This window comes from Thunnus albacares, chromosome 3 (genome assembly GCF_914725855.1).
Source record: "Thunnus albacares chromosome 3, fThuAlb1.1, whole genome shotgun sequence".
Classification (NCBI taxonomy): domain Eukaryota; kingdom Metazoa; phylum Chordata; class Actinopteri; order Scombriformes; family Scombridae; genus Thunnus; species Thunnus albacares.
In genome coordinates this window covers 22,691,239-22,718,244 of record NC_058108.1, presented here as the reverse complement: position 1 = coordinate 22,718,244, position 27,006 = coordinate 22,691,239, and the positions used below count along the sequence as shown (strand labels likewise).

Sequence of the window (27,006 nt, the reverse complement as noted above, 5' to 3'; positions counted from 1 at the left end):
GCCTCAGTCTGATTTTCTGTAAGCACCCTAGTAACTACAAGGCTGAGCCAGTTGGCAGAGGAAGCCAGATGTAGTTAGTGTCGCTTGAACAGTGCCAGTATGCTGTGCTGTTTAGTCTTCACACCCCGTCTACCAAGTCCTCTCAACATAATTCACCACGTCCTCTCCTTGTCTGAACCCCAAGAAAAACAGTGTCGTGTTTCCATTTAATGTGAGCCACAGGTATCACTGACTGGTCGCGTAATCCACTTCTCATTTGCATCGCTTTGTAGAGCAAAGCACTAATCTGCAGAAAAGACAAACTACTTCCCTCAAGTAATTTTCATCTTGACCTGTAATTGAGTAGAACGAAATGGAGCCGTTTAGGTTGTGTGACTGTGTGTGTGTGTGTGTGTGTGTGCAGCTATTCTCATTTCCCTTTACTGATTGTAAAATAAACAATTTTCCTTATTAAAGTTTGTGAGTCAGAATGGTTGACTCTTGCTCCTCAATTACCTGATGGATCAGGCGTCGTCTCCCAGTGCAGGTCTCCATCTTTGTCCCTGATCCAGCCACAAAGACCATCATCAAAGGAGCAGCTCAGATACCCTGACTCTGAAGAGAATAAAACACACTTTTCAGATAAGTGGATGACACACTGTCTGCTCTCTGTTATGCTTCACATGAGCCCTGCTGTGTGCCTCTAACTTTAGTGGGAGCAAGAGGAGTGTTAAAGGTCCTTCTTATGAACATGATGATACAATGAAGTGTAAACATTTGTTGTAATGTTGTAATCTCTGAAGGGATGATGCATTGAGGAAAAAAATCAAGTGGAAATACACCTACATGAATTGCTAGAAGAAAAGCGTTTATCCAAAAAAAATCACAAATATATAAATATATAGTCTATTGTATATATGACATACAACATAATGAAATACATTATGGTTACAGAGAGTCATAATATTCAGTGACTGATGATTTATTTTCTAGTGATGATGCCTAGACAATAAAATTACGCAAATGTAGGCAAAATAACTGCCATATCATCCATGCATTGCTGTACAAATTGGCTCAGAGATAAGAATGACATCCATCATTTTGTCCCTGAAATAGGATTTCTGAAAAACACTTTGCATTTCATTTTCTGAGCCAATGAAAACGCCCTCTCTCTTGACACTGCATAGCAAATGACGCACTGTGAACCAAAATAAACACGTAACTAAATCATTAGGCAATTTAATCTGCATACCATTGACATCAATAAATCACATCGACCAAATATGACAGATAAAATGCTGCCTCTTCAGAAAAGCAATTTTCTTATTGTTGTTACGGGAACTCTACGTTGAGGACAGTGGAACTTATGAGCACAGCACTGATGTACTTCCAAACAATCAATTAATCATTCAAGCAATCAAGCAATCAAGCAGCATAATGTGAAAAGTGGAAAAGTCTGGAAGTACGTTCTGGGCAGTGAGCCATTATTTAAGCAGATACGGCCAGATGTCATGTGTCACCTCCTGGTGAAGGCCTATCAAAACACATCTGGTCACTATAAAATCTTTGCCTCAGCAGCAGCACGGTAGGAGTTGACTGTCAGTTTCATTTTGCCCATGGCAAATGTGGCTCGTCTGTCATCATTTGAGCTCTGCAGATTGCAATGAGCAGGGCTGCTGCTGATTGTCTCTGTCATATGTGTGTTGTTTACCTGGGTCATCCTTGGCTTCATCTGCTGTGTTGCCAAGCTCAATGTCAAAGTCGATCCCAAGGACGGTGTTATGGTCGTGGTTCCGAGGGACTGAAGAGAGAGGTGAGAGGTTTAGATAAAGGATTAACAAAGGTATTATGTTTGTTGACTGACATCCCTGCTTGTGGCTTTGTTTCATTATCGGAAATCTGGACTCTACAAGGATGAATCAGTGTCAAGGTTTAAAGCCTGCATAACCAGAACATGCACATTTAACAACACTACCTTGACGAATGTAACCAGAAAACCTGTGAAAACCTGCAGAAACACCACGAGGCAAAAGTCAAACATGAAGAGGAAAAGGGCGATGGTTAATCTAATTGTGTAAATGTTGCAGCTAAACAAGCTGGAGCTACATACACATACACAGCCAGTCCTGAAATAGCATTTTTCCTTCTCCAATGGGGTCACACTGCCCAAAATACTATAGGCCACACTGTCTTATTAAAGGTCGACTGACGAGTGAAGCATACAAAGTTGTTCTTTTTACTTGTACAGACAACTATTGTGTAGTACAAGATCCTTTGACCCTTTTAAAACTAAAATTGTAAATGGAAATGTCAAAAAATGTAAAATCTTTATAAACATCTTCATTTTAGTATGTAGCATCGTTTACAGATGAGACAAGTCAGTGAAATTTAATGAGACAAACTATCAATAAAACTATTCCCAGCATCTCAGGCGGATTCTTGCTCCTATGCCATGAATGCTCTGTAACCTGCACATGAACTGTCAGCCCCCCAGAGTCCCCGACATGTGCCCCCACCAATCAGTCTGAGCACTGAAAGGGCCCCATCCCCACACTGGGTCATGGCACCTGGCAGACTGCGATGTAGTCCGACAGTCGAAGGAATCTGAGTGAGGAGGTCACACTCATACCAGGCTCTCCAGCAATCCCAGGCATCCGAGTCTCTGCTGTATGTGTGTGTCTGTGTTTGTGTGTGACTGAGCTTTTAAGGAACGTACCCCCCGCCACCCTATCTATAAATCTTGCATCCGGTCATTGAGCGGATATATAAAGTGATGCCGATTAAGGGAACAGTAACTTGAGCTGTGACAGTGACGTCAACTATAAAATAGCTGTGAAGACGCTTGTGAACATGTTTAGAGCATCAAACATTTTCCAACCAACTCAAATTCTGGGAAATAACCTGTGTAGTATTACAGAAAATGATATATTTGTTTTAAAAGGTTCAGAGGTTCAACTTATTTATCCATAAAAACATGAAAATCACAGTGCTCCCATGCTAATCAACCAATGCTAATCACCAAAGCGCAATAAATCAATACCCACAAAATGAAACCATAGATTAAATCAACTTAAAAATATAGACCAAGAAAACTGTCAAAAACATCAAAACAGTAATATGAAATAAAACCAAAAAGACTAAAATAAATTCTCTCCTGCTGTTTTGTTTGTCACAGGATCAGTTCACTCAAATGACAAAAAATATCTGATATTCCATATAAAAATATAAAGACATACCCAAATTCTCTCTACCCCAACCCCATTACAATGGAGCTGAGTCGAGTTTCATTTGTGCTGCTCAAAATATAAAAAAGTGTAGATTTGAAAAACTCAGCAGCCAGGTGTCTTTCCAGAAACAATGTCCTGGTTACTTTAGTCCACAAACCTGAATATCAACAGTTTTCACTTGACATTTTTCTTCAGCAGAAAGTAGTTTAAACGAAAACCTCTCACAACAAGGTCAGAGGATTATCGCAGGCAACTGGGACACTGTTTCTGCAAAGACAAATTGCTTGGGTTTTTCGATTGCATGCTATTAATGCTTTGAGCACCACAAAGAAAATCCTATTCACCTCCACTTTATTGGGGTACTAGAAGAAGTAAGATATCTCAAAACCTTAATACATCAAACCATAATGCATGGCTAGATACCACTAGGGTTATGTTTGTAATTTGGGTGAATTGACCCTTTAAAAAAAACATAGGCTATTTGTTCAACAACTGTGTTGAAACACTTAATACCAAAAGTTGCTCCATTGGCCACCCTTGTTATTTCACTTCTTGGCTTTGTGTGGTTCATTCCATCTGAATACTTGGGAGGTCAGTAAAGGCTGCTCAGGGGGGATTTTCATTCTGCCAAAATGTTGAGCAAACAAGATCACAACCAATCGGCTTTCTTTTCCCAGTCTGTTTTAGTGCTGGAGGAAAAAGCATATTTAATTATTTTTCATTTCTTTCCTTTTGTGGACATATTATTAAATCATCATATTTATATCACTTCCATGGGTGAAAACTTTGAATCTCCAAATGCCAACTCTTATGGAGCTGCCTTTTTGACATAATCCAAAGGATATTGAAAGGGTTTTACTGGCCTCAGCTGGTTGAGCATGAACTCCTTTAAAGAGAAATAATATGTCTACATTTGGGAAATATGCTTATATGTTTTATTGTTGGGGACAAAGAGATACCACCCTCAGACATGAGAGTGGTATCAATCTTCTCATCTATTTCATGGCAAGAAAGTGAAGGAGCACTTTTAACTGATCTGAAAACAATAAAAGGTTGGAGGTACAAGTTTTTCTCTGAACAGCATGTTGATTGCGCAGGTGCAAACCGGAAGGAAAATACAACGCTCTGTAATTAGTTGAGTGTACACACCTGCACAAGCGGCACAGATGAGGTGTTCCTCATGACATGAGGCTCTTATTCAAATGATTCCTATTTCCGTCTAATTATTTGAATGATCGCTCAGTGGTGTGTCTCCTCCCTCCCTCTCTCCTCTTATTCAAACCGTCCTCAGGAAGCCCTGATTTCTCGAACTGCTCTGCCGTGGTGCGAGCGATTAGATTGATGTCTCCCTCAAGCAGCGCAGACAGGTGTTAATGTAATCTTCTCTCCTCTTTTCCTTTTTCTAATTATGTGATGCCATCTGGCAAGGTGAGTAGGAACCGCAGTATCCCACCTCCTATCCTGTACTTTGCCATTGCATCTCACCAGACATTACTATGTAAAAGGAGATTAATGTTAGGTTTTGGTAAACACTCACTTTTGCGGCACCAACAAGTGAGAACGACACACACACACACACAAAAAAAGCAAGCAATCAATCACACTTTTTACAGTCGAATAATTTTCATTTTCTGTTGCTTGTTTGAGTAGTTTCTACACTTTTGTTGTATGTTATGAAGATCTGTGGCAAAAAGTTAAAAATGAATGATGCAGGGAACTGAATACTGTCATAAAAAGTGTTTACCTGCAGAAAAATCATCAATTAGGTAAAAAAAAAACAAAAAAAAAAAAACGCAGATTGTGACCAGGGCCCTAATTTCATGTCATTAAGAAACAATTTACCATTTTGAAAAGGTGCATGGATTTAACATTGTGAGAAAGAAAGCAGCTGATGATTGCAGTGATTACCTTCTTTGTTAAAATGAAAAGAAACAATCTCAACCACCTCTCATTGTTATTTGAATTAAATTCTATTATTTGGTTTTGATCGAGAATGTCAAACTGCAACAAAGACTGATGATGCAGTTTGAACATAATTGGTGTCAAAGATACGTACATGCTTGGCAGAGAGCACTGTGTGACATGTGGATAAACAACAATCTGGCATAGCACCAGTTTGTGTTTGTTAACTGAAGCCAAAAGCATAATTACTCTGAGAGGAAAATATTCTTACTTTAACATTGAGCGCTCAACTGCAATTAGTGAGACTAATTTGTCATCTGGTGAAAACGGGCATTATTTCTTCACAATCTGCATATCATAATGTGAGGGAGGATATAGCCTGATTTACACATTTATCATCTAAAATTCTCATCTATGAAGAGATTATGCTTTACAGCGAGTGATGCTCTGGTGTTTGTTAACAAATCTGATACTGAATTACATATTTTGTTAACTATAAATTTAATTTAAAAATTTACCTTGATTTACAACAAGTTTGACTTGACTTTTCATGACTTTTATCCTTTGAGTTCAACAATTTTACATCATAAACTATCTACAAGCTTCTTGCCAAGTGTTAAGCACTTAAATCTGTCATGTGGTTGGCTGTTAAGTGTGTACACATGTGAAACTGACAGCCAAGATAAGTTACATCTACGAGTTAATGTGTTTGAATATAAAATGAATATGATAAAACACATCATCTGTCAGAGAAACATCACTCCTGGTTTGCCAAAATGTGAATTAGGTCTGACACGTTTCATAATAAGCATAAGATTTCAGAATTCAGATGAAGAAATATGCAAATTTTCTCCAATGTGCTTAGTGAAACCCTGTCAAGGAACTGATGAAGATGAATGGTTATGAGCCCTTTAAAGTTGCAATTTGTGACCTAGAGGTAAACAAAAGATTCACCTCACCGTCAAACATTAAAGCACAGAGATTTGAACCTTCTATTGCAACCAACAGGTCTTTTTAACATATACTGTATACAGTACTGTACTGGCACAGTAGAACAACTTATTAATAATGCTTTTTGAGATGGTAGAGCTGCACTAATCAATTTTTTTACACCAACAAAGGACTGTGAAAGTCATCACTCAGTAGTATTGAACCCATTAAGAAATATCACTTGACTCAGCAGTATCCCCAGAGCGTTTTAGCGTCTCTCAGCTCATTGTTTTGGTTTTACAGCAAGAAACTTAACTGTTCCCTCTCAATGCTCTTACCGGCATCAGTGACTAGCTGGTGACCATACTTGTAATGGAGCATTCAGCAGCTAAAGAGGCTGATATGTCCCTCAGGAGTTGGTTCAAACCAAAACAGAACTAAAAAGTGAATATTGGAGATAAATTTGCCAGATGACCAGAAACACAATTCCAAATGAACGCTAATGTTGCTCCATATCTATTGGATGTGTTAATAGGCAACTGTTTGCTAAAAGGTTCACCATATCAACTTTAACTTTTACTTAATAAGTACTTTAATTTAAATGTATTATTTGTACTATTATTGTTGCATTTATAGCTTTGTGCTATCAAATCAATTAATGCAGGTTTAAAGGGGTTTAGATACATTAATAATATCTGTTTACTGGCCTATAATTTCTTGTGTGTCCAGTTAAAAAGCACTCACTAACTCAAACCCTGATCATGTATACTTGTGTAAACTTGAAATAATGATATTATGTCAATTACTGTATGTAAAATGTAAAAATAATATAGAATAAAAGAAAAATCTAGTTCTTACTGTGGACATCCCCTCTCTGTTTGGTGACCTCCTTCTGGATGGTGTTGTCCACAGGGGTGACCGGTGGTGGCGGCGGGGGCCGTCTGGTGGGAGCCACTGGCCTCGGTGGGACGTAGGGCTTGCGCGTTGGTATTGGTGGCCTCCTGGTGGGGACAAAAGGCTTCTGGGTGGGAACTGCTGGCCTGCCTGGAGGTGGAGTGACCCTTTTTGGAGGCAGAGGTGCTTCGGTCGTGGTTGTGGTTGTTGTTGTTCTAGCGGTTGTTGATTTGGGGATAACGGGGAAGATTCTCCTTGGAGTCAGAGGGGGGCGGACAGTGGTAGTGGTCCTCCTCTGATCTAAGTCGGGGATGTAGTTGTGATGATTTGGAGGCAGTTTGCCTGGTCTCGGGGGGTCAATAACCACCTTAGGAATGGCTGAAATAATAAGAGAATGCAGATGGAGCACTGAAATATGAACACTTAAGAGTTAATGAGGCAAAGAATTGCCATCTAACTGCAATGATTAGCCTGACTTTTGCAGAGGAGGGATTTCTTTCATCTACTGAGTTCTCTCTTCATATCTATTAACTAAATGTTAGCATCCTAAAACAAATTGGGTGCCTCAAATTTCACTGAATCAAAAGCTCACATTTAGAAAAGCAGCACATAAAGTCAACATCTTGCAAGTTCACATTCAGTCATTTTCAGGAAAAGTTTGGACATATTTTCTCATTGGGAGAAACAGAAACAGAGATGGCTTTATGGTCACCTGACATTTCCCATCAAAAAGCAAACCATAAAGACACCCCAGGTTCATTGAATTTCTCCTTTTGTGAAATCCATATTGCTTATATATATGTGGCTTTTTATCCATTCATGTGCTCATCCTGATTAGAAATTCTTTGTGTGCTCATAGCCAGAGGCCTCACAGCATCAGGCTAAAGCTGTTCTGTGTGCGCAGAATGATCTGTGCGCTCAAACAGGCTGCTGTGCCCCGGAGATCACCCTCGCTTTGCTGATGTCATCAGAGTTACACCTCCTTTTCCTTTGTTCCACCACACATTCTTCATGTCAGGAGCAGAGACAGAGTTCAGGGGTGGCTGGAGTGGCGGGGTGGTGTGGTGGTGGGCTTCATAAGGGTTTCATGAGTGAGGAATGAGAGTGGACAAAGGCAAGTGGTTTGAACTCAGTTATTGCCTTCTCAGGTTGCAGGCGACTTTGATATGTGATACACGAATAGGATATTGCAACTCGACTCCCAGAGCACTTGTGGCTCACACCTTTTGTGCAGGCAACAAGGTGAAGTATTTGCAGTGCACTACGCCAGGAGGCATTCTCTCTGCTCTATGGACTGCTACACCAGTTGTGTCTGTTAGATGATTAAATAACTGTAGAGAATAAATGACTTGTCCACTGAACAGCTGTAAAAAAAAAAAAAAAAAAAAAAAAAACTGCAGACGCACAGACTAATGAGCTGTGTGTCAGCAAGCGGAATGAGACAAACTACCAGGAAAAGAACTATTTCACAATTGACAACAACTCCTCTTTTTGCCTGATTAAAATGGCCAGATGTCAAAAATGGACTCAAGGCTCATTCTGGGCACATGTGATAAGGGAGCAGGGTGATTTAAGTAATGACTGACAGCCATTACAAAGAAAGGAATTTCAGTCCCTGCTCTTTACTTACAAAGCTGTTCCTCCCTCTTCCTTTTGCTTTCCTACCTTTTTAAAAAAACACAGGCAAAGAAAAGAAAAATGTGAGGCCCTGTCCCTTTTTGAATATCAGGGCCAGGGTTTTGTTCTCATTTCTTACGTTTGCAGTCATGGCCCATCCCCCTGTAGCCATCTTTGCATTTGCACTTGTATGAGCCTGGCGTGTTGTAGCAGGTGGCGAAGTTGCTGCAGTGGCTCTGACCTAAAGAGCACTCATCCACATCTGAAAGATAATAGAATCATAACAACATTCAGCGACTGGGTGCAAGTGTAAAAAGCTTCAGACATAAATAACACTGGCATAGCAAAGGGTAACTGCTTCACATCCACTTCAAGGAGTGCTCAAAGTTTATGTTATACATACTGTTAGTGAAAAGCATTTAAAGTGATCCTTCTGAATGCCAGAGCAAAATCATTATGGGAGTTGTTCAGTAAAAACCCTCGATACAGAGCTTCAAGGTCTTTGAAATATTTTAGAAGCAAATGCCACTGAATCCATTAACTATCACTGCTTAATGATTTTTTTAAGTTTGGTCTTAAAAAAAAGGAATAAATAAAGATGGAGATGTGTATTTTTCATGTGCTGCTAAGACTCAAGGTAAGCATGTGAATTTGTTTAGAATGCTAATTCAACTTTTTAGATGGCAGCTATTCATAAGGATGTTGCATTTTGCTGAAGTGCACTGCTGGGGTAAAGATTAATAACAGAACTGAACAAGCAGTTATAATTAGTTTTTTTTTCAGTGATTCGGTGATAGTTCATTAAATCTGGAGCATTTTAAAGTGTTTTCAGTTCCACCTTTATTACTTTCTTTGTTTACTACAGAAACTTAGAAACAGCAAAGCAAAAGAATTCAATCACATATTTTAAATGTGATTCATTATATTTTCAATTGAATTATTTGTTGATCTTTTTCTTTTACTTTGCATTTACTGTCATTACTCGATTCAAAATATAGTGACACCTGGCTGTACATCTTTTGAGTTACAGATTTGACTAATCAGCCTCAACCCACTTTTTATTGATCGATTTTGATTTTAAATACATATCTTACATTCTCATCATAAGAATACAGTAAGATCAAGAACAAGACGAAATATTATCGTCAGAATAAGTATCAGAAGTGAAAGTACTCATCATGCAGATATTCCATATATATGATGTTTATTATTATTAATGAGTTATAAATTATAATTAGTTAATTAATGTTTTAATGTTCTAGCAGATTAAAGTTGACAAATACTTTGTATACTTCTCAGTAGTTTTATCTATAACAATGCATCATATGATTTGTATGGAGTTGAAGTATAAAGTAGCATAAATTGAAAATACTCAAGTGAAGTACAAATCTGTCAAAATTGTACTTGAGTATTTGAAGAAATATACTTGCTTACATTCCAACACTTGTTTACAGTGGTTAAAAACAAACAAAAGAAGATGTTAATGTGCATTTTTATATGCATACACATGTGTTTTCTTCAACTTGCTCCCTCTGTGTCTGATGTACACAAACATCAAACAACACCTGCATCAATAAAAATACCTTGGTTGTTAGTCAAAACACCTCAGCACATCTATGACCTTTTGTTTGTAAAAGCCTCACAGAGGAGACCTTGTGACGGTACCTATGCATTGGTATTTCCCATTGATGTATTGCAGGTCAAACCCTTCATGGCACTTGCAGATGTAGCTACCAAAGGTGTTGATGCATTTTCTGAACCTGGGACACACTGCTATTCCTGCTGCACACTCATCCACATCTGTAGAGGAAGAAGATACAAGTTATTACAATGAGGAAATATTCAGATTAACACATAATATATTCATCTTTTTTCACTAAAGTTCCCCTTTAGAGCTGGTCACAAACAGCATATGATGCATTCAAAATAACACAATGAAAAACTTCAAGATTAAAAAAGGCAATTTAATCCACAACTAAACAAACATATCTATTCATACCAGAAGAGTTTTTCACCTTCCCTTGTTAGTATTCATTTATGAACAAAGCACATTATGTATTCTGCAGTGAGCAGAATACAATGCACATTACCTTGTTTTATTATTTAACGCCCTATTCTAAGTGTCTCTGTTGATCACCTTTGCAGGCATGTGGACATTAATATTTAGACACAGAGGCCTAAAGCATCTGCCTTAAAATCATTAATTTATTTGCTGCATAATGCAGCTGAGGCACCCTGGTGCCACAGAGACAGTTGTTTAAAAGGACCTTAAAAACACTGAAACACCTGGACCAGCTAGGGAAAACAAGCGAGTGAAGTAAGTGGGCAGAGCTCTCTCATCCCTTAACAACTACTGTTGAGGATCTCATCAGCAAGGCACTTAATCCCAGACTGCACCAGTTGAGCTGTTTAATGGCCAACCGTTAGAGGCTGCAGCTGCATTATGCAGCTACTGACAAGACAAGGGTGAATTATTATATTTTACATCACACACACAACACATACACACATGATTACAGTCGCTGACTCTTTATACAAAATATAATACTGTTTACAAATGATAGTCTTTATGAATTTTTGCATGTGGGTTTTAAGACAGCAAATCTTTAAACATCAGATTTAAACCCATATTCACAGTTACATATATACATTACATATACTATATATCAGATAACAGGTGACTGTGGCTCAGGAGGTAGAGCGGGTCGTCCACTAATCAGAGGGTCGGTGGTTTGATCCCTGACTCCTCCTCTCCGCATGTCGAAATGTCCTCGGGCAATATACTGAACCCTGAATTGCTCCCGATGGTTGCACCAGCACCCTGCTTGGTAGCTTGCTGCCATCAATGTGTGAGTGTGTGTGTGAACGGGTGAGTGAGCAGCAGAAACATTGTAAAGCACTTTGTATAAAATCGATAGGCCTATATAAATGCAGCCATTTATTTTTATTTTTATTTATTTTTTTACCATTTAGCGTTAAGCTCTGAAATTGTGTTTTACTTGACACCTTGTCTGATACATTAGGCAATTCCTTTGAGAGACAGCACTGAAATATGGAGCTTTATCATACCAAACTTCTGCAACAATGCAAAAATCAATAAACTTTGTCATTAATCGGAGGTTTTGTTGCAGTGTCACAGTGCAAAAACAAGCCAATACTTCCTTCTAGTGGATCATCAGACAATCTTTTTATAGGATTCCTGGCACAAGTAAAGGATAGGATAGGTTCACAATTTTTCAAGTCTGTATTAAAAAAACAATAGTCAGTTGCCAAAATGAACACTGAAACAGGTTTTGCTTGCTGTGATCATTCTTCCTTTTAATACTGGATATTAAGAGATCCCTTCCTAATGTGCTTTCAGTGTAAGTGATGGAGGGCAAAATCAACATTCCTCCTTCTGTGTATTTAAAAGTTTATCTGAAATAATATGAAGCTAAAATAAATAATAAGCTAATATGAAGCTTCAGCTGTTCAGATTAGTCAAATCAAGTGAATATCTTTCAATTTTCAGTCTTTTTAGTACCAAATTCTCTTCTTTTTCTACTATTCTTCCAGCTCAGCTCAACAGGGAAAAATTGTCCAGGGACACAAAAAGACTGAATTTTGTATTGAAAAGTTTGTAGCCACATGATTTGACTCTGACTGGTGAAGCCTCATATTAGCTTCATATAAAATTTTAAACACATTTTTGCACAAAATGAGGACTTTGGATTTTGTCCCCCATCACTTACATTGTAAGTGCATTAGGAGGGGATCTTTTAATGGTCATTATTAGCAGGAAGAATGATTACAGCGAGCAAAACTTGTTTCAGTGTTCGTATGGTGGACCTGTTGTTTTCAGACAGACTTGAAAAATTGCGAACCTATCCTTTACTTTCACAAATAGCTTAACCAGAAGTTATTTTATTTCAATAATCATCAGCTCACTTTTTTAAGGAAAGAAATGTGTGGCACATTAGAGTTCACAGCAACAAAATTATGAGTAACAATTCTGCATCTCTGTGAACTCTCTTATCTGAGGCTCTGCTTACTAGAAGGAATCACCTCCATAAATATGATTAGAAACTCTCCATAAAACTCCCCATAAAGTATCAGCTTCCAAAGGGATGCAGAAACATTCCATTAAACTGTCGTAACACCTGTGGCAGGCAACCTTTCCTTCCCCTCCTCCATCTTTCTTGATGATTGATGTCCGTCTGTTTTAGAAATCCGCCCCCCATTAGCTAGCCTCAGTTAAGTGGGACTATAAGGCAGCGTAACAGGAACAGCCCAGTCTGGAACAGCCTGTATTTAAAGCTGACACAGGTTAACTGCCTCAGCCGGCCCCATTCATCTGTTAGTTACCCATCTGAGGAGCTACGGCAAAAACTGGTAATGAAAGAAGGAGGAGGGGGGGCCTTCCCCTGATCACATTTCTTCTGTAAAAACTGAAGGAGGTAAGTGGAATAAAGTCACCATTTGATGGACAAGGATTGTTTTAACTGCTGGGGTGCATTATCAAAGCAGAAAAGATGTATTGGTATATATTTTGGATGAATATCAGCTTCACTTGATAAGAGGTTTTGTCATTTTCAGTGCCAAGGTTTCTTTATTGCTGCATTTGATTATCACTCAGAAAATGTAAAGGCTGAGAATAACGACGCTCTCATTTGTGATGCTTTACATGAGTTGCTCCTGCAGGGGAGTGGTAACATAAGGCTCAGTTTTCAGGCCTGTGGAGATATATAAAGACTGCAACGTACCCACACAGGTTCTTCCATCCGGAGCCAGCTGTAGCCCTGGTGACGGACACTGACATCGGACCTCTCCTTTCAGCACCTCACAGCCGTACTGGCAGTTGGCCATGCCACAAGTGCGAGCGTCTGATGGACACGAGGGAAACACAACACATATTAACACATGCTGGTGTCACAAGCAAGTACAAAGAGAGAATAGTTTGTACTCCTCTCTCTCTCTTTCTCTCTCTCTGTCTCTCTCACACTCTCACTTTCTTTCCTTGTTGCATACACACTCAGACTTTATCTTTATCCTCCAGCCAATGTATAAGAGCCAAGCCACTCGGCTGTCTTTTGTGATATTAGCCAGGTTGACCCTGGGGTGCAGACACCAGAACAGCACACACTCTGCCATTATTAGATTCCTGTGCTGCGCAGTTGCTCTGTTCTCAAACCTTAGCCCATTCAATCCTTCCTCACTCACTTTTATTCTTCCCCACACATAAAGACTCATAATCCATCTCCACCCTATCGAAGCGCTGGTGTGCAGCGCCTGTTGTTGAGCCACGCCAGGCAGATCAAGACCCTCCAAAACAATAATATAATGGAATAGATTTTGTTCACCCTCTCTCGATAACTTTGGACCCTCAAAAGGAAATTAAAAATGAAGACTCATGCTGCCACTGCTACTTCAGCTGCTGCAGGCACCCTGGAGTACAGTTTGATGACTGAGGCAGGCCAGGCTGATTAAATGCTACAGTGCTCTATTGATCAAAGCAGTAGTCGGGGAGAGAAGAAGAGCGGCAAGGTGTTTAACACTATCATGCTATCATCACACAACAATACCTAGAACAGATTGAGATTGCCTCAAGTGCTGATCAATTCAGACTTTAAAAGGGGAGAAATGAATTTTCTTCTAATAAAAAAGAACTAATTAAAAAAAGGTACTGGGAGTCACGCCATCCTCAAGTGGAAACGTCAAGAGAAAATAGTTATCAGGTGGGAAACAGAATTTACAGGGAGACATGCACAGGCATCAACTCCCATGCTGTGGAATACCTCAGGGCAACCAATAAGAACTGCACATTCACTCGAGGGTCTAAAGATTGTGTTTCTTTCATATTTCTCATTTTAGGTTCCTCACAGGGGTCCCTCATACCGTAGAGCTGCTATAATGAAGCGGATCGACATGGGGCTTTAATCAAAACAGTCTATCAAAGGATTGCGTAGCTGCTGTCAGAGGTACTCACACAAGTAGGGGAATGTGTTTCATAAAAGAGAGCATATGTCATTAGTATTGCCTTGAGCAGGCATTCAGATGAATACATTTGTAGTCAAGTAAAGAGAGGTTTCACAGTAGCACATCGAGGCTACAAAGCATCAGAGAGATTCCACATTACTACAACAATACAAACAGTGTGTACAATCACAGAAAAATGTGTGTGTGTGTGTGTTGTGAGAGACAGACTCACTTCCACAGGTCCCATCAGGCATCAGCATGTAGCCGTTCAGGCAGTAGCACTTGTAACTCCCATATGTGTTCATGCACCTGTGTTTACAAGGCCTTGGCTTCAGCCCACACTCGTTCAGGTCTGCAGACAGAGAGAGACAGCATAAATAGACTGCAGGATGGAGAGAGAGAGAGAGAGGCCCTCCGACACAGAGGTGAAATTAGTCAGAGGGCAGAGGTGAAGAGGTCAATCATGTCAAACTTCACCCATCCATTTCGGTGTAAGCTTGAGGTGTCTGTCCGTCTGTCTGTGCATGTGTTAATGTGTGTGTGTTTTGGAAGTGGTGGGAGTGCCTTCAAGGAAGTGTTGCCATGTTCTGACAAGCCTGCAACTCCCCCTCTTTGATGATTTAATAGGAAGCCAGTGTCAACTGTCAACCTGCCCATTACCTGCACGTGTTAAAAGATGTTATTATACCTTCTGACTCACCACAACTTCATGAGGTTGTAGCTGCACCATCCAGCACTTTCTGATAGATACATATAATTCCAGTGTTTTCATGTAGGCAGGGAGAAATCACACCCACAACAGCCCATGAAAATCTTACTAGAAAATTATGCTGTCTGAGTTCGGAGTAGGGAGGGCTGCTGAGAGAAAGGAATATGCCCTGAGCTCAACACCTGTCAAATGCTTATGCAAATTCAAGGCATTGCACTTTTTTCACATCAGACATTCTGACTAGTCAAACACAACTGTAACTAATAACATTATTAATGTCTGAATTCCATTGATGTATTTCAGGTGATGTTGTGCATGCTGCCTCACTGGGATGACTTACTGATACCATAATCGTTGTGAATGTTATTAATTACATCTTGTCAGTCCTCCACAGCAGCAGGCACATTGTCATAAATTTGATATGTTCCAGAAAGGGCTTCCAGATTGTAAGGTTTTTAGTGAGCCCTTAGTAGAGTGTCTTATATTCTCCAGCTTGATACATTTCAGTGCCTCCTTGATCCAATCTTCAAATATAGGGGGTGAAACATGCTTCCATTTTATCATAATAAGGCACCTAGTGAGCAATGTAGTGAAGGCCAGGACCTTTTGCGTTGAACCAGATAGTTTATCATCATAGGGAACACCAAAAATCACCATACAGGAGTAATTGTAACATCATACGTATTTTGGAGTGTTTCAAATATTTTAGTCTAATACTCAGATAACTGGGGAAAAGCTCATGTCTAAGAGATCAGCTGGTGAATTCTTGTGGTAAGGAAACATTTTTGCTAATTTAGCATTAGTATAATGGATTCTAAATAGGATTTTGCATTGGAGTAGCCCATGTCTTGCACAAATAGAGGATGAGTGTACCAGGTCATATTTATCATCTGCAAATATTGTGCCAGGATCTTCTTCCTACATAATCCTGACATGGGTTAGAGGACTTGGTTTGAATGAGTTAAGTAGAGTGTATATGAGTAGGCCTTTTTAATGCAGGCATTTTGACACAACATAGCATAAAAGCACAGATGTAACTAATGACATTAATGATGTCTGCAGTCTATTAGGTGTTCCAGCTCCAGGACCTTAGTATAGTGCATGCTGGCTCAGTGACATCCCTATATGGAACAGAGCAATCATTACCGTTATTACTTACATCTGTGCTTTTTCTGTGATGACAAGCTGAAATATCCACTGTGAGAAAAGTCTTTTGGGCCTGAAGTAAATGAACATGCTTTTATTCAATCTTGCTGTAGATTCTTTTCCTTTAAAAAGTGTAACAAAATATTCAAACTGTAGCAAACCAACCAAAATAGTTAGATAGCTCTATTGTCTTTTTTCACAGCAGACAGTTTTACACAAAGGTATAACTAATAACACTAGTTAATCAATGTCTGTTATTCCATTTAGGTTTGCTGGATTCAGGCTTACTGGGATAATTAAATAGAATAGAGCCATTATTTAATGAAGCAGTCCAATTGTTAAGGAGGGCACAGAAATCATTTTATAGTCACATGTTCTCTTTACCATCCAATTATCATGTCCATGACATATCCTATTCATTAAGGTGGTCCATATAATCTGGCTGGTGGTAATTCATTGCGCTTTCTCTGATGCTCACCCTGCTCCGTGCTCCTGCATTACCTGTCGCCTGCAATCTAACTCCTTTCTCCTCCAGAGCCTCCTCTGGCATTAGGATTATGTTGTCGTCATGTTGTACTGAGACACTCTCTGTGTTTATGTTCCTCAAATATTGCGCATATAAGGTTCTGCCAGTGGGTTGTGAGCTCAGGGAGGGTCTGTGTCAAACTTGCAAAGATTTGCTCCAGAGCATTACATGCACAGTTATGACACCAAACTAATATGCATTTCAATAAATGGTTAAGACTTGATGTGAGTGTCTTGACTAAAATGTTGCTATTTACATGTGCACTTTTCCTGCTATGACAAGTTGAAATGTCTGCTGTGAAAAAGACTTATAAGCATTCTGGATGCAAAGTGTACTTAATAGAATATTGATCATGTTGCCATTAGTTGTGGAAAGAAACTAATCACTCTCATTACTGAGATTGAACATCTCTTTGTTGTGTGTTTGTTTCAGTACACTTAATAATTTATTTAAAAAGATTTTTGACTCTGTCTGCACTCATACTTTGAGAAAGAGAGATTATAGAGTAGCCTGGAGTTAGGCTGTTCTGACACGGAGAAGAAGATTTTTCATTTCAGTTTGCTTTAAAACTCCTTTTCCTCCTAAAGCAATTTCTAAGATTAAGTTTTCTGATAAAAAAGAGTGTCACTACTCTTGCAGTATCACTGAATTGAAGGAGGACTGGAGGGTAAGGCATTTTTGTACAGAACTGATTATGGTTACCAGATGAAAGTTCTCAAAATCTTTTATTTGAGTCATTTTCAACAAGTAATCATACTCATAATACATAATTAACAGTACATCTTGAGTTGGATATTTTAGTAGTCTGAAACTGTTACTGAATTATTTACCATTTATATTGCCTTGTTAATGGTGGGTGCCAAAACCGTCTAAGGCGTTAATTTTAAATTAACGCCTTAGACTGTAAATGACTGAAAGAATTTAAGACCACTCTTGGCTTTGTTTCAGTACCTTTAGTATAGAAAGGTCCAATTCTTTCTCCTCAGTAATTTCTAATGACTGCGTAGGAAGGGCTTATGGATGTTGATGGAGAGTGTATTAATGGGAGTGAAAATGAACACAGCTAGGACAGGACAAATCATTTTGACTTTATCACTGTGATAAAAGGTTAATAAGTATTAATATCATAAAGAGAGTAATTTTTCGACAGGCTGTAGACGGTACTGTAGATGAAGTGGTGCAGCTAAGATTGTGTTTATCCTGATAAGATAGTGCAGAGAAATTTCATGATATGCATAGATATGAATAGATGATATTGCACCTGTAGCCTGTATCCAAATACAAACAGAAAATTGACCAGAAGTTTAGTCATGCAATTGCACTGCAGGAAAATTTGGCCTGATATTCATTCAGTGATTTTTATATCTACTGATAATTTTAGATCGCTACCCTTAATCAAATAGCATTTAGTTTGCTTGACATGCATGTCCATATTTGGTGGAATAAAAAAAATGTCTGCTCCTTGTTATCCTGTATTCAGTTAAAGGAACACTATAAATTTTATTATAGTGGCCTTCATGTAACAACTGCATTCACAAACTGACCCCTATATACCTAGAAGAATTTATAGTTATGGAACACAACTTAAAGCCTGATGGCACTTTGTAGGATCTGACAGGCAGATGGTCAGTCCAAATTCCATTCACGTCCACCGATCATGCAGCCAGCATGACTTTAGTAGATCAGAAGATACCATTAATAGAAGGTGGGTTCTGTGGATATACAAACTGGGTGTCAGCTTCGTCATTCATCCAAATTAATCTGGTATCTGTTAAATGCAGGACACATATGGCACTCAAAGAATGCACCATGCACATGTCCATGGAGTTAAAAATGGCACCATTTACAATGCGGCCAACCGAGATGAAAATGACCCCTGTGTGCTGTATAGTGAGACGAAATCTATTTGTGATGGTTATACTGTATAACAGAAACATGGAGTGATATTCATAGTTCATGTTATTTATATTTCTTGGAGCCTGTGTAATCATTCCAATGGGATGGATTCTTGTGTAGTTTTGGTCCTGATACAGTACTCCCAACAAAAACCCCACATTTATGTGTTAGGCAGAAAAAATATTTTTGGTGATATGTGGAAGAAATATGTGTGATTTTAGCCAAGTAAAATATTCACTCCCATCAATGCTGTCTCCATCAACATCCATAAGTCCTTCCTACGCAGTCATTAGAAATTATTGAGGGAAAAAAATTGGACCTTTCTATACTAAAGGCACTGAAACAAAGCCAAGAGTGGTCTTAAATTCTTTAAGTCATTTACAGTCTAAGGTGTTAATTTGAAAACAATATGTCAAAAATTCTGTTAAATTTAGCTCAAAGGTTTTGGCACTGGGGCAGCTGTGGCTCAGGAGGTAGAGAGGGTCGTCCAATAATTGGATGATCGGCAGTTTGATTCCCGTCTCCTCCAGTCCACATGTTGAAGCATCCTTGGGCAAGATATTGAACCCCAAATTGCTCCTAATGGCTGCGCCATCACCCTGCATGGCATCTTGCTGCCATTGCTGTGTGAGTGTGTGTGTGAATGGATGAATGTGGCATGTAATGTAAAAGCGCTTTGAGTGGTCGGAAGACTAGAAAGGTGTTATATAAGTGCAGTCCATTTACTATTTATTGGCCATTAATAAGGCAATATAACTGGTAAACAATTCAATTACGATCTTGTCTAATATTACAACAACAGGAATCAACTGTTTCACAAAGAATCACTTCAATGCAGTTAATTTGGCATTAATTTGGATGAATGATGGAGCTGATACCCAGTTTGTATATTCACAGACCCCACCTTCTATTAATGGTAGCTTCTGGTCTACTAAAGTCATGCTGGCTGCATGATCGGTGGATGTGAATGGAATTTGGACTGACCATCTGCCTGTCAAAGCCTGCGAAGTGCCATCAGGCTTTAAGTTGTGTTTCATGACTATAAATTCTTCTGGATATATAGGGGTCAGATTGTGAATGCAGTTGTTACATGAAGGTCACTATAATAAAATATTTATAGTGTTCCTGTAACTGAGTACAGGATAACAAGGAGCAGACATTTTTTTTATCCCACTAAATGCATGGACATGCATGTAAAGCAAGCTAAATGCTATTTGATTAAGGGTAGTGATCTAAAATTATCAGTAGATATAAAAATCTGAATAAATATCAGGCCAAATTTTCCTGCAGTGCAAATGCAAGACCAAACTTCTGGTCAATTTTTTGTTTGCATTTGGGTTTGGGGTACAGGTGCAATATCATATCAAAATGAATACAGAAATTGCTCTGCACCGTCTTATCAGGATAAATACAACCTTAGCTCCACCGCCTCATCTACAGTACCATCTACAGCCTGTCAAAACATTACCTTATTTATGATATTAATATTTTTTAACCTTTCATCATGGTGATGAAATCAAAATGATTTGTCCTGTCCTTGTCAGACAGATGGCTTAGTTCTATTCATTTTTATTGTTGAAAACCCTACAACAGTTTCATAATAATGTCCACAACACTCACAAACACACACACACATCCTCAGTCTTCACTTTTTTTAATTAGCGGTGTCAACCCTGTTTCCCTCACTGGTTTTCACGGTAAACAACTGGCATTCTCATTACTGCGATTACAGAAAACCATAGCAACACTGTCCATTGTCAGCCTCGCAGAGAAACAGGTCTCCACTTGCCTGCTGCACTGAAAAACAGCTTAAAAATGTAAATGAGGGATTATTGAAATGGTCACATTCTCAGACATTCTCAGAGGCAGCTCTGTGAGCATCAGCACATGCCAGACACAAGACACAGCCAGGACCTTCTCTATGTTGAAAGAAAACAGACAAGACTGAGAGATGGAAAAACTGAGAGATAACAGTTCGACATGACCACCAATTGACAGTTCGACATGGCCCCAGGACTGCAGAAGCCTAACAGAGGTGAAGAGCCTCTCTGAGGTGTTCACTGTACGGTAAATGAACTGCTGAAACACATCTGAAGTGATGTAAAGTGGAGTGATTTATTGGGTCAGCTCCACTGAGGTATGCTATGCTACATTCCCGACACGCCTCTATCACTGACAGAGAGATTAGCAGGGGGCTCTTTCTGGGGGATACGCTTGTCTCAAAAGAAGATAACTCTGGTTAGAACTCCAGGCCTTGTTCTAGCGGCGATGGAGGAGTCATGAGTGCTGCGTCCATGTCGATAATGGTCTTAACAGGGAAGGAAGAAGGGCAAGGCAATAAACAGAACGACATGATGGCTCTTTGGTACTGAGAGTAGAGCGTGAGAGAAAGAGAGGCAGATGTAGAGTGGTACAGACTGTGACATGCTTGGCACTCATGCTGGCATTTCTCTTGAAAAGTTGCTCTTTGTTGGTGTTTCTTCTGCCAAGGGAGGACAGAAAGCAGGAAGAAAATAGTTGAGAGTGGCATTTACTCCTCCTCAGTCCGCGCAGTGCAGCACCATGCATGATGCTAAGATGGGGAGGAACAGAAGGTGCTGGGGGGGAGGTCGATCGACAAATCTCACCCTCCGTCACTACCCTCGTTGGCTGATGGTCCACGGGAAGAAAGATAGGAAGGTGACTGTCCCACATTGGTGGGGTTAAATAGTCCAGCTCTTCTTCTTTAGATAAAAGAAAATTGGTTAGAGGGGAAATGGGGGAGCGGGAGGGAGGTGGTTTGATTGAGATAAAATAAAATAATAAAAGGTAGAGAAAAAGTAAGAAGGACAGATGGAGAGAGACAGAGAGAGAGAGAGAGAGAGAGACGTAGTGAGAATGAAAAGCACCAACCCATGGATTAGAACACCTCTGATCACACCACATTCCTGGAAAGTAAAGAGGAACATTATGCAGTAAAGAGGATTACACTTGTGGGAATTGGACATGAGCTGAGTATCAGAAAAAAATCGAGGGCATATGGGAGAAACCGTGAAAGTGTTTTTGCGCCCTTTCTCCTTCTGCCCTCTCTTCTGCATTCCTTTTTGTCATGAGGGCAGGGTCAGACTGGGACAAAAAAAACAGCCCTGAACTTTTTTACGCAGAGTAGCTGGTGCAGCTGGGCTGACGTCGCATCTCTCTCACTCTTCTTTTTGTATAATTGGCTGCTCAAGTGGCACACTCACTCTTGTTTTCATATAATGGGCTGCTCAAGCCGCCCACATAGTACTCAAGCGGCCCACATAGTGACCGGCCCACCGGGATTTCTCCTGGTGCCTGTGATGGCCTGTCGGACTCTGCATGAGCGTGAAATAGAATCTCAGAGAATTACAGTATCTCACCGATTCAGAGGATCCCTTCTCAATTTGTATCTCGAGGTTCAAAGGTAGACAGGAGTTACCAATTAAAGAGTCAAATGATTGATTGACTACAAACAGCCCCTCCCCTTTCTGTCTATCCATCTATCAACCCAGCAACCTTTCCTCCAGTGGTGAGCTAACAATACCTATTGCTAAGTGACAGAAAGATGATACAGCTACCTTTGACTGTTTTGCTTCAAATGACTCAAGCATTTCCCTATTGAGGGATGTGGTAAATTAAACGTATGCAAGCCTACTACATTCTTACCAGCTCTGCTTTGTTAAAGGCCTTGTCTGTTAATAATCCCAGGCAGCAGAAAAGCTTTTGGTCTTGGAGGTTTGAGTAGCTATGAACCAATATTCACCTCCTCAACAGTACAATGCTGCCTATTACCAGTGAGCCTGTATTTCAATACAGATGTGTGTAGGCACACAAAAATATGAACAACAGTATGCTGGTTTCCATTTGAAGTGTAATGGACAAATTGTGGTTGAGTGAGGGAGGGAATAAGAATGTACAAAGTAAATGAGGTACAATTTTGGCTGAAATGCGTTTTGTAAATAAAAAAAAAAGAAGAAAGATTTCAGTGCTGCTTTAGAAACTCAATTTCTGGTCTGAACTCTGTAATGTCCTCTTACAACTCTCCATGAGCACACTTCCAATGTCTCAGTAATAGAGGATGGCCCTGCCAGCATGTAAATGGTATCAAGAGATATTAAAGCAGTGCTATTATCACAGCATTTTGCTGACATTTGTTCAAAGTTAGTAATCTAATTGATAGTAATTGATATTAATCGGCTTGTTTACTTGTCTCTCTTACTGTTTGTATCAATACTGGCCACCAGCACTCACACTTTTAGAGGATATCAGCTCTGTCAGTTTGATTTGTGTTCCTACTTCCCACTTGTAGAGCTCAAATGTGGTCAAATATTCATGCCACTTTAATGACCTTAGAACTTAGATAAAATAAATATAATTTGGAGAAATAAGATGATAATTGAGGGAAAAGACACAGTATGATGACATGTATGCATTACTTTAAATACTTGCAGCTGTTAAACTATTACAGCAGACAGCCAGGGAGACAAACAGTGACAGAGAGGGACTGGTTTCTAAACCAACAAGCACAAAGTATCTGCCTACACCTAGACTGAATTAAATACATGAGATTAGTGGAAGCAATCTTAAATTGTTTGAGACAGTGATGAAGAAATTGTATACTTACTTCTACTTCAGTGTTAGATTATCATACTTGAGGTGGTATTAATTATGTAGTTGGCTAAGAGACAAGGGGAATAAGAAAAAAAACAGCATCTGGAGGCTCTGCAGCTGTATTGCTTTTGACATCTGAGATGTCACTCCTCCAGCAAAATCTTTTAATAGTGTCTTAACAGCAGGTCAACTACACCTAATTAAATCCACCTGCATGGAATAATCATCTTATTAAAATGATTGGATCAGCAGGGGGAGTGTGCTGCCATATTGTTAAACAGATTATCACTATAATGAGTTTATTTGTGCAGCAAGAGCGTATTCATCTATCCTCACCATGTTGTATGACAGATATAATTCTCATCAGCACCAAAGGTGGAGGTGCTTTTTCAAAATGATAGGGATTCTCATAGCAGAGGTTATTATTCTTGACAGCTGAGTGTCTGTTAATTTAATGATGAAAATAATCAGATTCATTCAAATGCCATCCCATTTATGTGTTGAGATTTTCTGTACAAGACAAGCAGTAAAAGTGAAATAAACACTAAGGTGAGATCATTTGGCAGGTGAAAAGAGCTGGCACTAAAAATAGACATGTATAGTCCTTGAAGCATAAATCTCTCATAACAGAACTGGCACATAAAAGGTTGACAAAGGGGAAATATGTCTTAGATTCGGAGAGTGATGAAATCAATATGGTACAATATCTACCATGTTTGTGTTTAGTGTAAACACCCATGTTTCCTCTGTGGTTTGTTTTCACTCTGCACAACCGGTGTTCTCAAGGTGTTTAACACTCTTGTTAATCAGAGCGCCTCCAGGGTTGCTCATCTGTCCTCACCTCCCACTTAGAGCAAAGGAATGTTTGTCCATTTGTGTGTTTCTTGCCAGGTATCTCTCTACAAGTGCAGGTTTCTGTACAATGAGTCTTCATTACAATAATTTAATGCTTATATTCCACTTACTATTCATTAAGCCTTTTACTTGGGGACATCATCTTCCCCAAAACAAATTTACAGATCAAAATTTGATTTAAAAGCTATCAGGGTGAATATTGACCTTAAGCAGCATGGAGGTCAGAGAAGCAGCTCTGTAACCAGAGGGCAGCTTATTCCACTCCTCCAGTTGACTCCTCAAGATAAATGTAGTGCTCCAGAGGGACAGGATATTAGAATGCTTCGAAATATTGGCCACCTGGCACATCAATAGCAAATCAATGGTTAACAGAGGCTGAATTTAAATGAGAAAATCTAATCTATGGCTTCTGAATAATTAATTTGGTTTCCATAGCATGCGCCAGCTCAAAACATTAAGGTTATTGCCACCAAGATAGGCGGAAAGGCCGAGTCTGCCACTCAAAACGGAGTAAAATGGTAAGCTCTGTAAAACGTCTGAAGCTTATTACGCAAAAGGAGCGTCGATGGACACTTGAAAGTACAGTTTCATCTTGAAAGGTCTTGGAGTCACATTTGTCAGACAGGTCTGTCTGAATCGTTGGCAGCAGAGTCTATTGTAGTTGGATATGGGACGCAGATCCTTTTTCCTCTCCCCTTTGTTGAAGATTAAGACAAAGTATAGCCGTCTGGCCTGGCAGACAGGAGCCACCTATAGCCTCGAAACGCAGGATGAGTCATTTGGAACATTCCGGAAAGGATTTCAACACCCCCTCCACTCCTCCCTGCCTCCCCCACCCTTGTTTTTAATTACACACTATCCTATTCCTGTCTTAAGGCGTGAATTCCACAAGTATTTTCAAACTGCTTGGATGCACGTCAACTTACGGCTAACTGGGAGGCTTTCATGCTTTTCAACATCTCCAATCTGTCGGTAATGGAAATGCACAAAAACTCAAGCCTATACACACACACACACACACAAACACACACACTCAATACCATTGGTGGCACTCGGCCAGGTCAAGTTATCTCAGGTCAGTAATTGAGATGTTATCTTCACAGGAGAGGATGCACTCCGGGGATCATTCAACATTACCTCTCTACTCATTTCCATTTGGGCTGAATCAGCTCTCTCTCTCCTCCTCCTCCTCATCCCCCCCTTTGTTATTAAAGCATCTCAGAACTGGTGGCAAACCAGCTTCCGCTCCGGGAGTAAGAGGCAACTTTAAAACTCTGGTATTGTGCAATGGATATCTGGCCACAGTAAACAATGATTGCTTAGGGCGGGGGTTCCCCTTCACTTAGTTTTCATTGGAAAAATGTGTGTGTCAGCAGGCCTGTGTGTTGCTTGGGGGGACCTTTGAGTCATGATACGTTCAGGAGGACCATATATATTCCGAGTCTCCCTATTTCTATGTGGTGTACGTCTCCATTTCAGTGCCCTAAGACAAATAAAAAAGTCAACTGCAAGGTAACAGCTGTGTTTTCACGGTGTCAACAAGTTCCAGGCGAGAGCTCACCTTGATTGCAGGTCTTGCCGGTGAAGCCAGGATGGCACTTGCACTTATTGGGTCCCACGCAGTCTCCGTGCTTACAGCCAGGCTGGCACACAGCTGTTCAGGGAGGATTCAAAGAGGAAGAGACAGATCAGCACAGCACCCTGGCAGACTACTTGCACCAGATCAGGATGACAAAGCACTTAATCCTACTGCTTCATGACTTCCACAACCCCTCGGCTGTAAATTATCTGTTTACTCCACATTACAGCAATAAGACAGCATGATGCCTAATTCATAAAGGAAATGTTCGTTTGTTTCTCCTTGTATGACAGTGTTATTATCGTTGACTGATGATAATAGAATGCCCATTTACTTACTTACTTATTTTTTTCACATTGCACAGCACTGAATCTTGGAAAAGTTTTATTGATATTAAATCATTTCTGTATGTGATAAATGAGGAGTTTGACCTTTTAACACCAAGCAACGTTTTGATTTCCCTGGTTTTAAAATGCAGCGCTGATATTTACACTGGCATACAGCCAAAGGAGGATTACCTAGATGAATAATATTTCCCCCTTAGACTGAAGCTGAAACAATTAGCGCACCAAGATAGTAGATTATAATTAGTGCCTCTGTAAAAAGCTGCCCTGCAGATTGTACATATTGCGTGGATGGTGATACTTTGAGAGAGTATGATGAGTGAGATGTGGTAGTTGTGAGAGCTGTACAGCTTCACTGATGCTCTGTGTTCTGTCTCAGTGAGCTGGAGGCTTGCCCTGCTTATCTGACTGTGCTTACTGCAGCTTGCTGCTAAGCATGACACGGGGCCTCAGCCAAGTGTTACTAATTTTCATTAAAAGCTTCATTAATTCTGTCATAATACAGTGCAATCAGAGGGCTTAATTTATCACTGTGGTGTAAGAAGCAGTACATACATATGCATATGTGTGTGTGTGTGTGTATGTGTGTGTGTGTGAAAGAGAGAGAAAGAGAAGGAGATTCTGGTGGAGAGTGCTTATCACACCAGTCAGTTTGTTGCATATCTACAAAGGTGTGATGTTGTGCGTCCACTGTCACAGTGTACTGTATGTACTACATTCTATTTGTGGTGATACAGCTTCAGTATAAGGATTATCTACATAGTTGTGTCAGTGATGCCTTACAAGTGTATAATTAATTGTTACCTTCGAAGAGGTTACATTGTTGGTTCAACATG

At 39.7% G+C, this 27,006-nt stretch overlaps 1 protein-coding gene across 4 annotated transcripts in view; it reads right to left on the bottom strand.

Annotated features, from left to right (window-relative positions):
- The window catches only part of npnta (nephronectin a), a 50,592-nt gene that overhangs the window by 3,107 nt on the left and 20,479 nt on the right, over positions 1-27,006 (bottom strand). For 2 of the 4 annotated variants that reach the window (XM_044347056.1, XM_044347058.1), the window contains 9 exons: positions 25,809-25,901; positions 21,409-21,504; positions 14,737-14,856; positions 13,292-13,411; positions 10,215-10,349; positions 8,689-8,811; positions 6,897-7,310; positions 1,691-1,780; positions 496-594 (listed from right to left, as the gene is read on the bottom strand). In XM_044347056.1, coding sequence (XP_044202991.1) covers positions 496-594; positions 1,691-1,780; positions 6,897-7,310; positions 8,689-8,811; positions 10,215-10,349; positions 13,292-13,411; positions 14,737-14,856; positions 21,409-21,504; positions 25,809-25,901 — 1,290 coding nt within the window. The remainder of the gene's footprint in view (positions 1-495; positions 595-1,690; positions 1,781-6,896; positions 7,311-8,688; positions 8,812-10,214; positions 10,350-13,291; positions 13,412-14,736; positions 14,857-21,408; positions 21,505-25,808; positions 25,902-27,006) is intronic. The other 2 variants (XM_044347059.1, XM_044347060.1) reach the window with 1 other exon arrangement.